The sequence below is a fragment of the Capricornis sumatraensis genome, chromosome 4 (assembly GCF_032405125.1).
Source record: "Capricornis sumatraensis isolate serow.1 chromosome 4, serow.2, whole genome shotgun sequence".
NCBI lineage: Eukaryota > Metazoa > Chordata > Mammalia > Artiodactyla > Bovidae > Capricornis > Capricornis sumatraensis.
Genome location: NC_091072.1, coordinates 108,929,289 through 108,950,522, shown reverse-complemented (window position 1 = coordinate 108,950,522; position 21,234 = coordinate 108,929,289). Strand labels below are relative to the sequence as shown.

The 21,234-nt window shown below is 41.3% G+C and overlaps 1 protein-coding gene across 1 annotated transcript in view; it reads left to right on the top strand.

Moving 5' to 3' along the window:
- Positions 1 to 21,234, top strand: part of SLC5A8 (solute carrier family 5 member 8) — a 67,758-nt gene that overhangs the window by 27,759 nt on the left and 18,765 nt on the right. The window contains exons 7-9 of the mRNA XM_068971323.1: positions 16,387 to 16,516; positions 18,217 to 18,305; positions 19,416 to 19,528. Coding sequence (XP_068827424.1) covers positions 16,387 to 16,516; positions 18,217 to 18,305; positions 19,416 to 19,528 — 332 coding nt within the window. The remainder of the gene's footprint in view (positions 1 to 16,386; positions 16,517 to 18,216; positions 18,306 to 19,415; positions 19,529 to 21,234) is intronic.

Here is a 21,234-nt window from a genome sequence, read left to right as displayed (position 1 = left end):
TCTGATGGATGAGGATAAGAGGCTTGTGAAAGCTTCCTGATGGAGGGACTAGCTGTAGGGAAGACTGGGTCTTGCTCGTGGGGGCAGGGCCACACTCAGCAAATCTTTAATTCAGTTTTCTCCTGATGGGTGGTGCTGTGCTCCTGGTGGTCCAATGGTTAAGACTCTGTTTCCACAGCAAGGGGTGAGGGTTTGATCCCTGGTTGGGGAAATAAGATCCCACATGCCACATGATGTAGCAAAAAGAAAATTTATATCAATTATTAAGTAAAACAAACCTTATCAAATAAATAGGCATTTATTTTGTATTTGCTTGTACAAGGAAATATAAGGAATAAAAATTATAAATATGTGGCTCTTATCATAAAGGACAGAGGATAAGATGTTTGGATGACATCATTGACACAATGGACCTGAGTTTGAGCAAACTCTGGAAGATAGTGAAGGACAGGGAAGCCTGGTGTACTGCAGTCTGTGGGGTTGCAAAGAGTCGGACATGACTTAGCAACTGAACAACAATCATGAAGGAACATAGCATCAAATTGGGAAAATATATACCACTATGTGAAAAATGGAATAACACTAGAGGTATAACAGTTCCCTGAAACAATGTGACAGTAGAGGAAATGTTCTAGAGCGTTGTACTGCCAGATGTGTTGTTTCATTTTATATTCAGACACAGTTATGGGTTTATAACCTGATTCTAACACCTGCTACTTGAGTAATGGGTGAGTTCCTTAGACTCTCTGAACTTCAGTTTCTAAACTTATACAATGAGCATATCACACATCTTGTGGAGGAATTATAAAATACTGTGTTTGTCACGCATGTGGTAGGGATCCAGTAAATGTGAATTCCCTTTTCCACCTCAAATCCTGGGATGTGAAGACAGGGATGAATGAGGGATTCCTGTTGAGCAGGCAGGTCCTGCAGGAAGACCACGTGTGGGCCGGTGGAGAAGAATGGGAGAGCATTCCAGGTGGGAAGAGTGATTTGCCCAAAGCACACAGGTTGGCTTCCAACCTCTTATCCTGAGCCCTCTGGAGGGCTTCCCAGGTGGCACTAGTGGTAAAGAACCTGCCTGCCAAAGCAGGAGACATAAAAGATGCGGGCTCAATCCCTAGGTCGGGGAGATCCCCTGGAGTAGGAGATGCAACCCACTCCAGTATGCTGGCCTGGGAAATCTTGTAGACAGAGGAGCCTGACGGGGCGGCTCCATGGGGCGGCAAAGAGTCAGACACGACTGAAGTGACAGCACATGCATGTACAGAGGTCAGAAGGACAGCATGGTGAGGGGAGTCTCCAGCCCATCTTGGCTTACGCAGAGTGTGAGCAGTGGCTGGTTTCTTCTCAGGAGGCCTCAGATAAACCTGGTGACCAGCATTCTTAATACTGATAAATAAGGCCTAGTTGGCTTTCAGGCTTTTTGAAGTTTTAAAACTCTAACAGGAACAAGGTGATTGCAGTAGGAGGAGTAGCAACTCTATTTGTATTAAAGGAGAATATTAAAAATACGTGATGGGAGGAGGAGGTGGAGGAAGCAGCGGCGCTCCCGCCCGGCAGTAGAGCGGCGCTGGGACCCACGCGGCCGTGACGCCGCGGCTCCGAGGAGGGCTAGTCCTCCGGCCACCACGAGACTCCCGGCGCCGCGGGGCCCGCGCTGTGGGGCACCGGGGCGGCCCGCTAGGCCAGCGCTGCGTCGCTCGGCCCGCAGGTCCCGGCCTGCCGCCCGGCCCGCAGGCATGGGACGGCCCGGGCGCCCGCGGGGCCGCCTGCCGCCGCCCCTTCTGCTGCAGCCGCTGGCGCTGCTGGGCGGCGGGGCCGTGGCGCTGTCCCCGGGCTGCAAGCACGACGGGCGGCCCCAAGGGGCCGGGAGGGCGGTGGGCGCCGCCGAGGGCAAAGTGGTGTGCAGTAGCCTGGAGCTTGCGCAGGTCCTGCCCCCGGACACGCTGCCGAACCTCACGGTCACCCTATGGTGTGAACATTGATACCCGCCACATCCCCGTTAATGTGACGCTGCGTCGAATAGCGCATGGAGCAGATGCTGTGGCAGCCCAGTGGGATTTCGATTTGCTGAATGGACAAGGAGGCTGGAAGTCCGATGGATGCCATACACTCTATTCGGATGAAAACATCACTGCCATTCAGCGCTACTCCCTTAGTAACTATGCAGTTTTAATGGATCTGACGGGATCCGAATTCTATACCCAGGCAGCCTGTGGTCTACACTGCTGCTGTCGTTCTTCTCTTGTGCCTCCTAGCGGTCTTCGTCAGTTCCATATACCATCACAGTTTGATTAGAATCAGTCTCAAAGGCTGGCGCATGCTTGTGAATTTGTGCTTTCATATTTTTCTGACCTGTGTGGTCTTTGTGGGAGGAATAAGTCAAACTAGAAATGCCAGCATCTGCCAAGCAGTTGGAATAATTCTTCATTATTCCACTCTTGCTACAGTACTATGGGTGGGAGTGATAGCTCGGAACATCTACAAATAAAAAAGCTGAAAAATGCCAGGACCCTGATGAGCTGCCCCCTCCACCAAGACCAATGCTCAGGTTCTACCTGATCGGTGGTGGTATACCTATCATAGTTTGTGGCATCAGTGCAGCAGCAAACATCAAGAATTACAGCAGTCGGCCAAATGCACCCTATTGCTTGAAGGTGTGGCAACCCTCCTTGGGAGCCTTCTACGGGCCGCCAGCTTCATCACTTTCGTAAACTGTATGTACTTTCTCAGCATATTTATTCAGTTGAAAAGACACCCTGAGCGCAAATATGAGCTGAAGGAGCCCACCGAGGAGCAGCAGCAGCTGGCAGCCACTGAAAACAGAGAAGTTAGTCATCAGGACTCCGCGTCTCTGTCCCTGATTTCCACATCAGCTCTGGAAAACAAACACACTTTCCATGCTCAGCTTCTGGGGGCCAGCCTTACCTTGCTCTTGTATGTCGCCCTGTGGATGTTTGGGGCCTTGGCTGTTTCTTCGTATTACCCTTTGGACTTGGTTTTTAGCTTCTTTTTTGGAGCCACGTGTTTGAGCCTCTGTGCATTCATCGTGGTTCACCATTGTGTCAACAGGGCGGATGTCCGGCTCGCATGGATCATGACTTGGTGCCCGGGACGGAGCGCCTATTCAGTCCAGGTCAACGTGCAGCCCCCCAGCTCCAGCGGGCAGAGTGGGGAGGCTCCCAAGTGCACCAACAGCAGCGCAGAATCTTCATGCACAAACAAGAGTGCTTCGAGCTTCAAAAACTCCTCCCAGGGCTGCAAATTAACCAACTTGCAGGCTGCCGCGGCCCAGTGCCACACCAATTCCCTCCCTTTGAATGCCACGCCTCAGCTCGACGATAGTCTGACAGAACATTCAATGGACAACGATATTAAAATGCATGTGGCGCCTTTAGAAGTTCCATTTCGAACAAATGTGCACCCAAGCCGCCATCATAAAAACAGAAGTAAAGGGCACCTCTTTACATAGAACACAGGCTTGTATAAAATATGATTGATTATAATGAAAGAAATAGTTTCTATGACTACAATTGGTCCCTGTGAAATGTCCAGTCCAAGTCCTAAGTTCCTCAGTGCTTGCAGCTAGTTTCCAGATGTCTCACTGTTTAGGCCCAATCTGTTTATCAAGGACGATTCGAGGATGGGGGGGTGCCATTCCACCGTCAAGTCGCCCAAGAAGTCCTCTGTCATGGTCATGTTCCATTGTAGTATTAGTAACCTTCTATGTTATTTGAGTAACATAATCACACACAGTGTTGTTAATATCATTTGAGCAGTTACCATATGGTTACCATATGGTTGAGTATAACCATATACTATGGGGTCCCCAATCAACAATTGTATGATTCAGTTCAGTTCAGTCGCTCAGTCGTGTCTGACTCTTTGCAACCCCATGAATCGCAGCACGCCAGGCCCCCCTGTCCATCACCAGCTCCCGGAGTTTACTCAAACTCATGTCCATCGAGTCAGTGATGCCATCCAGCCATCTCATCCTCTGTCATCCCCTTCTCCTCCTGCCCCCAATCCCTCCCAGCATCAGTCTTTTCCAATGAGTCAACTCTTCGCATAAGGTGGCCAGAGTATTGGAGTTTCAGCTTTAGCATATGATTAGCCATAAACATCAATTTTCCTGATTTGGCCTGACATTTGTCCCAGTGAAAGAATATATTTAAAGTTCTTGTTAGTAAACCCTTTGCATAGTGTTCTTTGTTCTTTCCTTAACTCTTTCCCTAAAGTTTCAGTAGTATAAACATGGTTCACGGACGAAGAAAGGGTAGTAAATACTCCAAGCAGTGTCCGAAAGTCCTCTTTTAGAGGCAGGGCGAAAGCCTTTTGTCGGGTAACATTTATGCATAATTCTGTTGGGCCCATATACAAAGGAAGGACTTCATAACCTAGAGAGATATTAATTAGCTTTTCTCTTTTTCAGGATGAGACAGCCCCTCCAAGTTCCAAGGAGGGGGCATCTGTGTTGAGTCATTAGTGGATACAATTGCTCCTATATCTGTCCATTCTATAACCTACAATAAAAAAGGGGTGTTAGGTCAAGTCACCCTGAGCGGGAGAAGCAAAAGCAACCAAAGCAAGCATAGCGAAGAAAAATATTTTCAGGATTAGGATTCCGAGGCATTCCCTGTTGAGAAATCAGATTTTCAGTTTGATTAGTAAGGGTTTTTATCTGCCCCCAAGTAGGGAGATCATAAGGTCGATGACGTTGAGTGCGGTGTTTTTTGGAAATTTTTAAAGTTGCCATGGCTTGTATTGGAATTCCTTCCTCCTGAGGTTTTTGTTGTATCGTTTCTAGTCTGAACATTGGGGGCCCCCTTAAGTTGAATCTTCTGAAGAGGAAGTTATATGAGTTCGTTGGATCCATCTGGAAAAATAAAAGCATATCTCTTTCCCTGTAAGATTAGTTTCTTAGATTTCCATAGATTAGTTAACCTGTCTCGATATCAAATAGGCAAACGTTTCAAAATGCTTTTCTGCTTTTGTCAAAATATCTCCTTGCGGTAAGTTTAAAAATTTTAAAATAAATGAGGCTATATTAACAATAGTTATAGAAAGAAAGGAAAGTGATAATGATGAAAACATTCTTAGGAAATACTTCAGTCCAAAAGAAAAAAAATCATCTAGAAATCTGTTTGGGACTGGTATTTGGCTGTGGTTTTGAGTTAATGGGTTGATTTTCTCTTCATTCAGTATATACATTTTTCCTGATATAGTAAAAAAAAAATGGGATCTGACTGTGTTTTAAGTGGCTTGTGTTATTTGGGGCAAAGGATTAGGAGCAAACACTAAAATAAATTTTCCTAAGTGAAATTATTGAAAGTTGATGCAGAACAAGTTGATAAATGAAATGTTCAGTTCGGTTCAGTTCAGTCGCTCAGTCGTGTCCTACTCTTTGCGACCCCATGAATCGCAGCACGCCAGGCCTTCCTGTTCATCACCATCTCCTGGAGTTCACTCAGACTCACGTCCATCGAGTCTGTGATGCCATCCAGCCGTCTCATCCTCGGTCATCCCCTTCTCCTCCTGCCCTCAATCCCTCCCAGCATCAGAGTCTTTTCCAATGAGTCAACTCTTCGCATGAGGTGGCCAAAGTACTGGAGCTTCAGCCTTAGCATCATTCCTTCCAAAGAAATCCCAGGGTTGATCTCCTTCAGAATGGACCGGTGGGATCTCCCTGCAGTCCAAGGGATTCTCAAGAGTCTTCTCCAACACCACAGTTCAAAAGCATCAATTCTTCAGCGCTCAGCCTTCTTCACAGTCCAACTCTCACATCCATACATGACCACAGGACAAACCATAGCCTTGACTAGACAGACCTTAGTCAGCAACGTAATGTCTCTGCTTTTGAATATACTATCTAGGTTGGTCATAACTTTTCTTCCAAGGAGTAAGCGTCTTTTAATTTCATGGCTGCAGTCACCATCTGCAGTGATTTTGGAGCCCCAAAAAATAAAGTCTGACACTGTTTCCGCTGCTTCTTCATCTATTTCCCATGAAGTGATGGGACCGGATGCCATGATCTTCGTTTTCTGAATGTTGAGCTTTAAGCCAACTTTTTTGCTCTCCTCTTTCACTTTCATCAAGAGGCTTTTTAGCTCCTCTTCACTTTCTGCCATAAGGGTGGTGTCATCTGCATATCTGAGGTTATTGATATTTCTCCCGGCAATCTTGATTCCAGCTTGTGTTTCTTCCAGTCCAGCGTTTCTCATGATGTACTCTGCATAGAAGTTAAATAAGCAGGGTGACAATATACAGCCTTGACGTACTCCTTTTCCTATTTGGAACCAGTCTGTTGTTCCATGTCCATTTCTAAGTGTTGCTTCCTGGCCTGCATGCAGATTTCTCAAGAGGCAGGTTAGGTGGTCTGGTCTTCCCATCTCTTTCAGAATTTTCCACAGTTTATTGTGATCCACACAGTTAAAGGCTTTGGCATAGTCAATAAAGCAGAAGTAGATGTTTTTCTGGAACTCTCTTGCTTTTTCCATGATCCAGCGGATGTTGGCAATTTGATCTCTGGTTCCTCTGCCTTTCCTAAAACCATGAACATCAGGGAGTTCACGGTTCACGTATTGCTGAAGCCTGGCTTGGAGAATTTTGAGCATTACTTTACTAGCATGTGAGATGAGTGCAATTGTGTGGTAGTTTGAGCATTCTTTGGCATTGCCTTTCTTTGGAATTGGAATGAAAACTGACCTTTTCCAGTCCTGTGGCCACTGCTGAGATTTCCAAATTTGCTGGCATATGGAGTGTAGCACTTTCACAGCATCATCTTTCAGGATTTGAAACAGCTCAACTGGAATGCCATCACCTCCACTAGCTTTGTTTGTAGTGATGCTTTCTAAGGCCCACTTGACTTCACATTCCAAGATGTCTGGCTCTAGATTAGTGATCACATCATCATGATTATCTGGGTCGTGAAGATCTTTTTTGTACAGTTCTTCCATATATTCTTGCCACCTCTTCTTAATATCTTCTGCTTCTGTTAGGTCCATACAATTTCTGTCCTTTATCGAGCCCATCTCTGCATGAAATGTTCCCTTGGTATCTGTAATTTTCTTGAAGAGATATCTAGTCTTTCCCATTCTGTTTTTTTCCTCTATTTCTTTGCATTGATTGCTGAAGAAGGCTTTCTTATCTCTTCTTGCTATTCTTTGGAACTCTGCATTCAGATGCTTATATCTTTCCTTTTCTCCTTTGCTTTTTGCCTGTCTTCTTTTCACAGCTATTTGTAAGGCCTCCCCAGACAGCCATTTTGCTTTTTTGCATTTCTTTTCCATGGGGATGGTTTTGATCCCTGTCTCCTGTACAATGTCACGAACCTCATTCCATAGTTCATCACGCACTCTGTCTATCAGATCTAGGCCCTTATATCTATTTCTCACTAACACTGTATAATCATAAGGGATTTGGTTTAGGTCATACCTGAATGGTCTAGCGGTTTTCCCTACTTTCTTCAATTTGAGTCTGAATTTGGTAATAAGGAGTTCATGGTCGGAGCCACAGTCAGCTCCTGGTCTTGTTTTTGTTGACTGTATAGAGCTTCTCCATCTTTGGCTGCAAAGAATATAATCAGTCTGATTTCAGTGTTGACCACCTGGTGATGTCCATGTGTAGAGTCTTCTCTTGTGTTGTTGGAAGAGGGTGTTTGCTATGACCAGTGCATTTTCTTGGCAAAACTCTATTAGTCTTTGCCCTGCTTCATTCTGCATTCCAAGGCCAAATTTGCCTGTTACTCCAGGTGTTTCTTGACTTCCTAGTTTTGCATTCCAGTCCACTATAATGAAAAGGACATCTTTTTTGAGTGTTAGTTCTGAAAGGTCTTGTAGGTCTTCATAAAACCGTTCAACTTCAGTTTCTTCAGTGTTACTGGTTGGGGCATAGACTTGGATAACTGTGATATTTAATGGTTTGCCTTGGAGACGAACAGAGATCATTCTGTTGTTTTTGAGACTGCATCCAAGTAGTGCATTTTGGTCTCTTTTGTTGACCATGATGGCTACTCCGTTTCTTCTGAGGGATTCCTCCCTGCAGTAGTAGATGTAATGGTCATCTGAGTTAAATTCACCCATTCCAGTCCATTTTAGTTCGCTGATTCCTAGAATGTCGACATTCACCCTTGCCATCTCTTGTTTGACCACTTCCAATTTGCCTTAATTCATGGACCTGACATTCCAGGTTTCTATGCAATATTGCTCTTTACAGCATTGGATCTTGCTTCTATCACCAGTCACATCCACAACTGGGTATTGTTTTTGCTTTGGCTCCATCCCTTCATTCTTTCTGGAGTTACTTCTCCACTGATCTCCAGTAGCATATTGGGCACCTAATGACCTGGAGAGTTCCTCTTTTGGTATCCTATCATTTTGCCTTTTCATACTGTTCATGGGGTTCTCAAGGTAAGAATACTGAAGTGGCTTGCCCTTCCCTTCTCTAGTGGGCCACATTCTGTCAGACCTCTCCACCATGATCCGCCCATCTTGGGTTGCCCCGCAGGCATGGCTTGGTTCCACTGAGTTAGACAAGGGTGTGGTCCTAGTGTGATTAGATTGACTAGTTTTCTGTGAGTATGGTTTCAATATGTCTGCCCTCTGATGCCCTCTTGCAACCCCTACCATCTTACTTGGGTTTCTTTTACCTTGGGCGTAGGGTATTTCTTCATGGCTGCTCCAGCAAGGCACAGCCGCTGCTCCTTACCTTGGACGAGGGGTATCTCCTTACTGCTGCCGTTCCTGACCTTCAACGTGGGATAGCTCCTCCAGACCCTCCTGTGCCTGCGCTGCTCCCGCTGCTGGCCCTGGCCTTGGGCATGGGTGGCTCCTCCCAGCTGCCGCCCCTGGCCTTGGGCGTGGGTGGCTCCTCCCAGCTGCCGCCCCTGGCCTCAGGTTCGGGGTGGCTCCTAAGGGTCATCGCCCCTGGCCTTGGATGCAGGGTAGCTCCTCTCAGCCGCTGCCCCTGACCTCGGATGCTCATACGTTGCTCATATCCAAATATAGTTGACCTTGTCCTTGGAAAAGAAATGCAGCCTGTCAGCTGTTAAATCTCTCTGTTGAGTGTGTCATGGAAGATGATTATGCTTTCAAGACAGACCTGAAAAGAAGGTGAATGTTTTGCACTTTTGATATTCTTAGGAACAAATAACTAATTTGGCAAATGGTGCCCCTTTTATGTTGTTTTTGTTTTGTATTGTGAAACAGACATTGAAGTTGATGTTATTTTGTTTTAAGAATCTTACAGACTGGAAATAGAAATAAAGCTATATTAACAGTAGTTATAGGCTTAAAAAATATATTGTGTCAGAATCTAGTAAAGTCTGCTCTGGATAAGGAAGATAAAGTGTTCCTGTGAATTTTTCTTTATTTAATTTCCTATTTGTAGTTACAGTTTGTAATGTGTTTGTTTAATTATGTCTTGTGTTTGTGGATTATAAGGAATGTTTGTAATCTGTTTAATAGAGAATGAATGTAAAAATTGTTTGAATTGTTTAGAAATATAGGTAGGGCCATTGTCTGTTTTTATAGAGTTAGGCGTTCTCATTATTGCAAAGTAAACTAATAGGTGGGTTATAACATGTTCTGTAGTTTCACCTTGGAGAGGTGTGGCCCCTATAAAAGAAGAATTTGTATTGATTGAGACATGTAAGAAGGAAGAGGAAGAAAGTTCAGGGTAATGAGTTAAATCCATTTATCATAAAATTTTCTTTAATTTGTCATAAACCCTGTTTATATTTTGTATTCATCATTTTATTTCCCATTTCATGTATCTTTTTTTTCTTTAGCAACTATGAAGTGTCTTGTATGTTAGTATTTTTATAGATTGGTGAATATATTTATTATATTATATATTATAATATATATTTTTATATAAATATATATATGTATTTATTAATAGTTCAAAGTCTCTTTAGTTTTTCTGTAAGAAAAACTTTTTGTAAGAGGAAGTTAGTGTTCAGTAATTAATGTTTTAAAATCTTATTTCATTTGGAAATGACCTAGTTATTTAATAAACTTTTATTATTTAGTTTAGTATAACTCTAGAAATTTGTTACCCCAATCTTAAGAGATTATTTTAGATTATAATAACAGATTATAATAATAGATTATTTTATTAAAAATATAATTATTTTAATAGAGTTTATCTAAAAATTTTCATTTCATTTATATATTTATATATATATAAAGAGTTACCTTTTTGTTGACAAATTTAGTTTACCTTAAACCTAGGCATAATAAAAGTATTACATAATGTTGATGATTTAAGATATGTCTTAATTAGGTTAGCAAACAATTATATTTAAATTATATATTTATATTTAATTAATCATTATATTTATGAGGAGAGCAAAAAAGTTGGCTTAAAGCTCAACATTCAGAAAACGAAGATCATGGCATCCGGTCCCATCACTTCATGTGAAATAGATGGGGAAACAGTAGAAACAGTGTCAGACTTTGTTTTTTTGGGCTCCAAAATCACTGCAGATGGTGACTGCAGCCATGAAATTAAAAGACGCTTACTCCTTGGAGGAAAAGTTATGACCAATCTAGATAGTATATTCAAAAGCAGAGACATTACTTTGCCGACTAAGGTCCGTCTAGTCAAGGCTATGGTTTGTCCTGTGGTCATGTATGGATGTGAGAGTTGGACTGTGAAGAAGGCTGAGCACCGAAGAATTGATGCTTTTGAACTGTGGTGTTGGACAAGACTCTTGAGAATCCCTTGGACTGCAAGGAGATCCAACCAATCCATTCTGAAGGAGATCAGCCCTGGGATTTCTTTGGAAGGAATGATGCTAAAGCTGAAGCTCCAGTACTTTGGCCACCTCATGAGAAGAGCTGACTCATTGGAAAAGACTGATGCTGGGAGGGATTGGGGGCAGGAGGAGAAGGGGATGACAGAGGATGAGATGGCTGGATGGCATCACGGACTCAATGGACGTGAGTCTGAGTGAAGTCCAGGAGATGGTGATGGACAGGGAGGCCTGGCGTGCTGCGATTCATGGGGTCGCAAAGAGTCAGACATGACTGAGCGACTGAACTGAATTGAACTGAACTGAATATTTAATATTGAATATTTTTCAGTTCATCTTAACTTGAATTTAAATAGAGCTTATTAACTTCATATTATCCAAAAACAAAGACATATATTGAGACATAGATAATTTTAGATAGATAGGCATAGCTTTCCACTTGAAATTTAAAATATCTTTTTGTTTTATTTTTTTGTTTTATTTTATTTTTTTTTAATTCCACCAATTCGTTTTTGGCTGGAGTCCTAGATAGAGTGGGCTGGGTATCCCAAGGACATGATAAGAGTTAATTTTAGGTTTTTTCTTAGACTTGTTTTTGTTTCCCAGGCAGAATTGGAGCTCCAAAAACGTATTTTAACAAGTTAACCTTTTCCTAATTGCATGTGTAAGAAGAATCAGTTTTGCAATTTCAAAAAAGATTTTAATCAGTTTTCTCTGGAGTCTAAAGAATATCATGGCCATTCAGTGTCAAAAATATCATTTTTCTCTTTTGTACTTACAGTATATTATTAATGATACATGCATGAGGGGATTGCTGTCATATAGGAAGTAAAGCCTTGGGTATAAATTTTTGACAACTATTAGGACTGTTAAGCATACCTTGAGGTAACATAGTCTATTGAAATCTTTTATGAGGCCCGATGTGATTAGGATAAAGGAGAGATAAGGTGAATTTCTCCTGGTCTAAAGAGTGTAAAGGTATATTTAAAAAGCAATTTTGTAAATCAGTAATAATAATGTGCCAATTTTGAAGAACAGTAGTAGGTGATGGGATCCCTGGTTATAATGCATCTATAGGTTTCATAGATGCGTTAACTTTTCTAAGGTCTGTTAAGAGACACCATTTGTTAGATTTCTTCTTTATAATAAAAATAGGAGAGTTCTAAGGAGAGTAAGATTCCTTGATATGTTTCAATTCTAATTGTGTGTCTATAGGTTCTTTAGTAGCCTGTAATTTATCTTTCATAAGGCCATTGCTCTGTCCAAATAGGCTCGTCATTCTTCCAAGTTATTTTAATAATTGCTTTGTTTGTTAAATGAGCAGTGGCCCCTAGGAAAAATGTGGAATGTATATCTGAGTTTGCCATTGCATAAGTAAGTCTCTTTCTATTAGATTGAGGGGTGCATTTATCACATAAAGTCTTAATGTTGTAGGTTGGCCTTTTGGCCCTTGATATGGGGTCGCTAAGAGTCAGACACGACTGAGCGACTTCACTTTCACTTTTCACTTTCATGCATTGGAGAAGGAAATGGCAACCCACTCCAGTGTTCTTGCCTGGAGAATCCCTGGGACAGGGGAGCCTCATGGGCTGCCGACTATGGGGTCGCACAGAATCGGACACGACTGAAGCGACTTAGCAGCAGCAGCAGCAGCATGGGTAGATCTAAACATTTTGATAAATTTCTTGTACTTTGGCTTTGAGAAATTCCTGCAATTTGGCAAGAGACCTTTTGTACAGGCAAGGATTTGGGCCATAAGTGTTTGGAAATAATAGTAATACTAGATCCAGGGTCGAGGAGACCAGAAAATCTTTTGTTATTAATTTTGATATTTATATTTGGTCGGGCATAATCAGATACCAATGATGTCCATAAGGATTGGTTTTGATCTGTATTGCCGAATCTGCCTGTCCGTACATTATTAGAGGAGTTAGCAGAAATGTAAGGCAAAAGAAGTAATTGAGCAATTTTGTCCCCCTTTTTGAATTGCCATGGAATCTGAGATGACATCATAATTTGAATCTCTCCGGAATAATTTGAATCAATTATTCCAGGGTGAACAGTAATTCCTTTAGAAGCCAAACTAGATCGGCCAAATAAAAGATTGAAGGTTTATGGGGGCAGGGGTCCAAGAAGTCTGGTGGGTACTCTAGAAGGGACTGCTTAGGGTAAAGGAAAAAAATCATATAGGGCTGGTATATTAACAGTACCATTGGTGGATGTGGAGGGTTTGAAGGAAAAGATAGAATTTGCCCCTGGTTTTTGTTGTAGGGAACTGGGGTGTCCCCTGTTTGGAGTTCCCTGGAATAGGTTTTCCATCAATATCAAATTTAAATTTACAATCTTTGACCCAATGCATTCCTCTATGGCAGTGAGGGCAAATTCTTGGAGGTTTTTTATTAGCCTTCTTAGGGCAGTCCCCTTTTAAATGGTTTTTCTCTCTGCATGTAAAGCATCCTTTATTTCCCTTTTTAAAGACAGTAGCCATTGTTTTAGCTACCATTTGCATCTTTTGAGTTTCTGATCCTAGATTGTAACGAGCCTTCAAATAATCAATAATAGTACCAGTCTCACAAATTGCAGCGATAGCTCTTTGATATTCCTGATTTGCATTCTCATAAGCAAGTAATTTCTCTAGCTGTTTCTTGGTTTCTTCTCTGATTACAGTACGGGAAATAGCAGTTTCTAATCTAGCAAAAAAATTAGCATAACTTTCATTAGGTTCCAACAAAGGAGAGACTTTTGGAGTTGCGCCTGTTGGCAGAGGAGGAGCATATGGAGCAGCCAGGACAGGGCTAGTAAAAAAATTTTGAAATATTTTATGTTGTTCTAATTGGGCTTTTTGTAAAGTTTCATCGTCTAATTCATATACATGCAATAAGTTTTCTGTCTGTGTTTGAATATTAGGAGGGCTAGAATCTACCTTGAAATGGCCAGAAATCAATTGGAATATTTTTTCCTTGCTTGGCAGCTCATTCAACATTTTCTTTGACCTGGTGCCAACTTTCTAAATCAAAACTGCCTTTATCAGGGAACCAAGGATTACATTTAACCAGTGTTTGAAAGCAAGCCTCTATTCATTGGCATGAAACCAAAAGTCCCTGAGCTTTAAACAAATGGTGAAGTAAAGTAGAGAAATGATGGGGCTTTCCAGCCATTTGACCCATGTCTTAGTACTTACCAACCTCAATATGTCCTGACCTCAATAGGTCCCGAGTCCCTCCGACCAAAGTGCCATGTATTTCAGGGACCCAAGAGTCCCTGTTCTGGGATGCCACTTGTTGGGGTCCTTTAATGGACCAGGACCTGGTGGTCCGGAGGAGGCGATGATAAGAAAGTGAAAGAGAGAGAGGCTGATACTCCCTGGTTTACGCAGAAAACCAATAAAGCCCTGGACACAGGACTTGTATCTCTCACAAAGGCACCGGGTGCCCTCTAGAGGGGGGTGAAGGCATGGGGCGCCTTCTCTAGAGAGTCTTAGAAGCCTGGGCAGGAGAGTGAGCAAGACGGGTCTCTGCGCTCCAAAGAATCAGCCGAGGAGAGAGAGAGAGAGAGAGAGAGAGAGAGAGAGAGAGAGAGAGAGAGAGAGAGAGAGAGAGAGAGAGAGAGAGAGAAAGAAAGACATGGGGACCCAAGCTCTGATGGAGCAAAGGTGCTTTAATGATTTCTCTGTGAGTATATGAAGGCTGTGGTACAAGAAGTTTCTTTCGACAATGATAAAGATCAGAAAACCAAATGTACAGCAACTGTCACCAAGGGAACAAGGGATTAATAATGGTCACAAGGTCAAGAGACAATCCATATCTCAAGGAAGGGGATCGAAACTAAGCAGTCTTGTTGTAAAGAGAATGTTTACTAAAGGAGATTCAAGCCTGTCTCACACAATGACCTCAGTTCCGGGGAGCAGCTTGCTGTTCCACTTAAAAAGAAACAAAGGACTTGTGAGAAAGAGCAGGTAGGAATCCTCCTGTTAAACATTCCCTGACAATATAGCAAAATGACTCAATTATACATATACATGTATCTATTATTTTTCAAATTCTTTTACCACTTAGTTTCTTGCAAAGTATTGAGCAGAGTTCCCTGTGCTATACGGTAGATTCTTGTTGGTTATCCATTACTTATTAGGCAGTAACAAAACACACAGTGGATGTAGTCAATCAAGGGAAAAGACTAGCAATCTGTTGTTTGGGACTTCTTGCAGGTTAGGTTCTCCTGGAAGCAGACTTTGAGATGGAGGTTAGCATGCCAGAGTCTCCTAGGGAATTACCACTGTCGAAGAGAAGGAAGGGGAGATTGGCCAGAGGGAGAAGGTAGACTGAAATGCAGTCTCAACAGAGGCCTCAACAGGAGCTTTCGAGCTGAGATGACCCTTCAGGCTGTTCCAGGTTGGCTTGAGGGAACTCAACCTTTAAACCTCTGAATCTAGTCATCATTCTGTGCAGGCTGCCCTGGGGAAGGAGATAAGAGTTGGTGGTGCGGTGGGCACCTCTCTTCAGTCCAGGAGTCCACTATAGTACCCTTGGGGGAAAAAACCATAGCCACCTTAGTGGGAGAAATATTTGCTATCAATTGCTTATTAAAATAGGGCTTCCCTGATAAGACATAGCATTCAATGATATTAACACTAGTAATATCACTAACTTCCATTTAACAAGTGGTTATTACATGCTATTGTATTACATGATAGACACTATTTAGTCTTACATATAACTCAGTGAGGTATGCATTGTTATTTCTAGCTGTCAGTGAAGAAACTGAAGAAACTGAGGATCAGAGAGGTTTATTTACTTGCCTAACGTCACATATGGTAGAGCTAAGATTTATGCTCAGGACTGACTCCAGTGCTATTACAGAAACCTTTACATTCTACTGGAGCACATGCCATGTATTGAAATGCTGAACATTATTTTGGAAGATACCTGTCTAGGGACGCAGGTTTGCCTTTCCTATTTAATGGATGGCATCACAAACCGCATTTAAACAACTTTGGTGAGTTGCTATGTAGATGCTAACAATGTTACACAAAGGGAAAATGAATAAGTCCCTGCTCTGTTGACTATTAGAGTCTCTATTTCATGACAAAAGGTCCTGAAGTAGTGTAATTTTGTTACAGTTGTTCTTTAGTCGCTAAGTCTAAGTCTTATCTGACTCGTTTGCAACCCCATGGACTGTAGCCCACCAGGCTCCTCTGTCCGTGGTATTTCCCAGGCAAGAATACTGGAGTGGGTTGCCATTTCCTTCTCCAGGGGATCTTCCTGACCCAGGGATGGAACCTGCATCTCCTGCATTGACAGGTGGACTCTTTACTGCTGAGCCACCAGGGAAGCCCAAAGTAGTGTAGTTAAACAACATTATAAAGCTAATAACGCCCATGGAACTCCGACCAGGAGGATACATTCATTCAGTGGCAAAACCCCATCTACTCCAAATATTTCCAAATGCAGTGTTGATTGACCTTATAAACAGAAGGTTATGCCAGAATAAAGAAGTAGCATTTCTGACACCCAAAAGAGAATGCATGTCTATTGAATATAGTCATGAAAGTCTCTTCTGTTTTACAATTTTCCTCATCTTTGAGATGGAAATTAAAATTGTCATGTACTTGTTTGTTTTCACTTTATTAGGTCTCTCTACATCAATCTCGTGGGACTCTGGGTGATCCTTGTCTGTTCCGTGCTTTGTGGGCTTGCCCTCTATTCCAGGTACCATGACTGTGATCCTTGGACAGCCAAGAAAGTGTCTGCACCGGACCAGGTCCAGTATCATGTCTTTCTTACGTGCAGTAATGACGTTCCCGAAGTTTATTAGCTGGGAGGAGAGAGTGTTCATGTTCTTGTAAAGTAATAGCAAATAGGCACATTATTCATTTTTAGTTTCTATAAAGCATTTGGAAAATTTTTATTTTAGTAGACATAACAAGAATGAAGAATGGTGAGATTTCCCTAGTGGTCCAATGGTGAAGGATCTGCCTGCCAATGCAGGGGACATGGGTTCTATCCCTGGTCCCGGGATGATCCCATATGCTGCAGAGCAACTAAGCCTGTGTGCCACAACTACTGGAGCCCATGCTCTAGAGCCCATGCTCTGTAACAAGGAAAGCCTATGCAATGAGAAACCTGCACACTGCAGTCAGAGAGTGGCCCCTCTCACGGCAACTAGAGAAAGCCCAAGTGCCCTAAAAAAGACACAGTGTCAAAAGTAAATAAGTAAACAAATAATAGAAAAATATATGGAAATACCTGGGAACATTTTCAAGGCAGGTCATGCATTGACAAAGAAGCTGCAGTATGATTGCTTAACTTGTGAAAGTGAAAGTTGTTCAGTCATCTCTGACTCTTTGTGACCCCATGGACTTTACAGTCCATGGGATTCTCCAGGCCAGAATACTGGAGTGGGTAGCCTTTCTCGTTTCCAGGGGATCTTCCCAACCCAGGAATAGAACCAGGGTCTCCTGCATTGCAGGCAGATTCTTTACCAACTGAGCTATTTGTTACCTAGGGTAATTGATATGATTACTTCATGCTAGCCTAGCCTATACCCTAATGAATGAATTGTTATAAAGTCTTGATGGCATACAGTATAATAGTCATATTCATAATATAGTGTTAGAAGCATTGTTGTGTGTTTTTTTTATCACTTACTTGGCGATGATTGGTTATTGCAGTTTCTGCAGTTATTAGAGAGAGACATACTGTGCAGTAACACAATTCTTTGAAATCAGTAATAAAACAGTAAAAAAAAACTAACATGTTGTTTTCATATTAAATATCACTCACATCATACCTGTGTAGGGATAGGTTATCCACTTCAACAAAGTCATGCATATGATGTTCTACATGTATATTTTTCTATATTAAAAAAAATCCACATATAAGCAGACCCACACAGTTCAAACTCATTTCGTACAAGGGTCAACTGTATAAGCAGCGCTAATTACATTTTCACTCCCGAATAGTGATTGAAGTTCACAGGTATAAACTTGAGTCATCAAGTGAAGTTAAATTAAATGAATGCTTCTTACTTAAGCACAGAGGTATGTAAAAATATTTCCTTTAAATTGATTTATTATTTCAAAAAATGAGAACAGCTGCCTATTACTGAGCCTTTACTATATTCTGTCTTCTAAGAACTTACATAGATGATCTAATTTAAGTTTTGTAGTAACTCTATGAGGTTAGGATTACTATTCCTATTTTACAGATGAGGAAACTGAGGCTCAGAGAAACTAAATAACAAAAGCCACATGTATCTGAACCCAGAGCCTGTACCCTTAGCTACTATTCTATTCATTTATTTAAATGTTAGCAGGTAAAGAGTTTAATTTTTCATATTTGGACATTTCAGTTGTGTGGAATATCTTCCTTTAGTTCTTGAATACCACAAGATAAATGAGATGTTAATTGATTTTACTTCATAGCCAATAGTATTCAAGAGTAAATTTTGGAATTTTTCAGCTCATGCCTTATTTGGTACTGGATATTCTGCAAGATTATCCAGGACTTCCTGGACTTTTTGTGGCCTGTGCTTACAGTGGAACATTAAGGTATGAACTAGGACTCTAATAATACAAGTTTTCCCTCTTGGGATGTTTCTTTTATTATTGGATATTTGGGGGGATAAAGTTGAATTCTGGACATGGGCACAAATAGCCCTAAATAGGTAATTATTCCATGTCTCCTTTCTGTCAGTCTGACTCTTCTCTCTGAGGGTTGGCTGTCTGTTGTCATAAGTCTTTGCTTTTATCTTTAGTCCCTACTGTCTAAAACATCATCACATACCCCATACAGTCACAATAATGATAATCAGTCAATGGTGAATTTTGCTGATGGTAAAAAATAAGGACCTACAGTCTTAGTTTAAAATATGAATGTAACTAAAGCATGGTCAAATGGAAAACTCAGAGTACAAATCTCCTATTACAGGCTGAATAATATATACTGTCCAAAGAATCTTGTTTTGTGTTTGAGCTTATTCATTGCACTTTGTTCCTGTGTTACACTTATTATTATCGTGTACAACATATGTTAGTGAAGATCCAGCAAATTAATATTATTAATATTTATGGTGAATGTTAGTGAGGACTCATGATAGTCCTTTCTATGCATAAAGAAAAATGTGCTTTAAAGTCATTATCTAGCAATACTGCATGATCTAAGAGATTCTTTCATGGATAATAAGGATTAATTGCAAAATGGAAGCAACATTAAATTATCCATTCTAACTATTAAGCCTATGGATTTGCCTGAATCATTCTTGGATGACAGCTTCCAGAAAGAGGATGATGTAATTATAAAAAAATAATGTAGTAGGAAAAATAGATTAAAAAAACCCCAAAGTCCTACTATATAACATAGGAAACTACTCAATATCTTATAATAAACCATAATGGAAAATAATATGACAAAGAATATATATATGTATATACATATACATATATACATATTAATATATACATATATATACTGAATAACTTTGCTGTATGACAGAAACTACCACAACATTGTACATCAACTATACTTCAGTAAATAATTAAGAAAATACTGTAGTAGAAATCTGGTTATATTTCAGAAGTGACAATGTTTTCTTTTTCTTATACCCAGTTAAGGTATTATTAAGTTTACATATACACTAAAATTTTGATTTCCCTTTACAGCACAGTGTCCTCCAGTATTAATGCCTTAGCAGCAGTGACCATGGAAGACCTAGTGAAACCTCGCTTCCCATCTCTCTCGGAAAAGTCTCTCTCTTGGATTTCACAAGGAATGAGTAAGGTTTCATTTCACAATTCCATTTTAACTCTGGGACATCATTTTTAGAGATACCAGAAATTATTTTCCATGGAAAACAGTGTGAGTGTATGCATGCATGTGACTTAATGCAGTCATGGCCATATTTGCAATCAAGATTTGGGATATACTTGAAACAATTGTCCAGTGACCACAAAGAACAATTTCCAGGGGTCCTATTTGGCTAACTTTCTTTTATACCTTCTTCCTATCCCAAATCTATGTTAGAATTCTTAGCTACAGTTAAAAATTCAACCCCTTTCCATCAACCACAGTTTTAAGAGATATCCTTAGTTTGGAACCAAGAGTTACACTTTTTCTCTATTACCTAAGAGGGCACTGACAGTTTAAGATATATAGTCTTATGTGTATGGATTGACGATAAAGAAAGAGTGTTGTGATTCTTTTAAACCAGTCTTGATTGTTCTATCTGCATGTGTAGGCTGTCCAGGAGATAGTCAATAAAATTGTATGAGGAATGCTCAACTTTATTCAATATGAATTCTCAAATTCATAGATTGTAGGATCTTCAGTTCAGTTCAGTTCAGTCGCTCAGTCGTGTCCGACTCTTTGCGACCCCATGAATCGCAGCACACCACGCCTCCCTGTCCATCACCAACTCCCGGAGTTCACTCAAACTCACGGCCATCGAGTCGGTGATGCCATCCAGCCATCTCATCCTCTGTCGTCCCCTTCTCCTCCTGCCCCCAACCCCTCCCAGCATCAGAGTCTTTTCCAATGAGTCAACTCTTCACATGAGGTGGCCAAAGTACTGGAGTTTCAGCTTTAGCATCATTCCTTCCAAAGAAATCCCAGGGTTGATCTCCTTCAGAATGGACTGGTTGGATCTCCTTGCAGTCCAAGGAACTCTCAAGAGTCTTCTCCAACACCACAGTTCAAAAGCATCAATTATTCAGCGCTCAGCTTTCTTCACAGTCCAACTCTCACATCCATACATGACCACAGGAAAAACCATAGCCTTGCCGACGAATCTTTATCGGCAAAGCAAGGTCTCTGCTTTTTAATATGCTATCTAGGTTGGTCATAACTTTCTTCCAAGGAGTAAGCATCTTTTAATTTCATGGCTGCAGTCACCATCTGCAGTGATTTTGGAGCACCAAAAAATAAAGTCTGACACTGTTTCCACTGTTTCCCCATCTATTTCCCATGAAGTGATGGGACCAGATGCCATGATCTTCGTTTTCTGAATGTTGAGCTTTAGGCCAACTTTTTCTCTCTCCTCTTTCACTTTCAACAAGAGGCTCTTTAGTTCCTCTTCACTTTCTTCAGTAAGAGTGGTGTCATCTGCATATCTGAGGTTATTGATATTTCTCCTGGCAATCTTGATTCCAGCTTGTGCTTCTTCCAGCCCAGCGTTTCTCATGATGTACTCTTCATATAAGTTAAATAAGCAAGGTGACAATCTACAGCCTTGATGTACTCCTTTTCCTATTTGGAACCAGTCTGTTGTTCCATGTCCAGTTATAACTGTTGCTTCCTGACCTGCATGTAGGTTTCTCAAGAGGCAGGTCAGATGGTCGGGTATTCCCATCTCTTTCAGAATTTTCCACAGTTTATTGTGATCCACACAGTCAAAGGCTTTGGCGTAGTCAATAAAGCAGAAATAGATGTTTTTCTGGAATTCTCTTGCTTTTTCAATTTAGAGGTTAAATATCCTCTTGAATG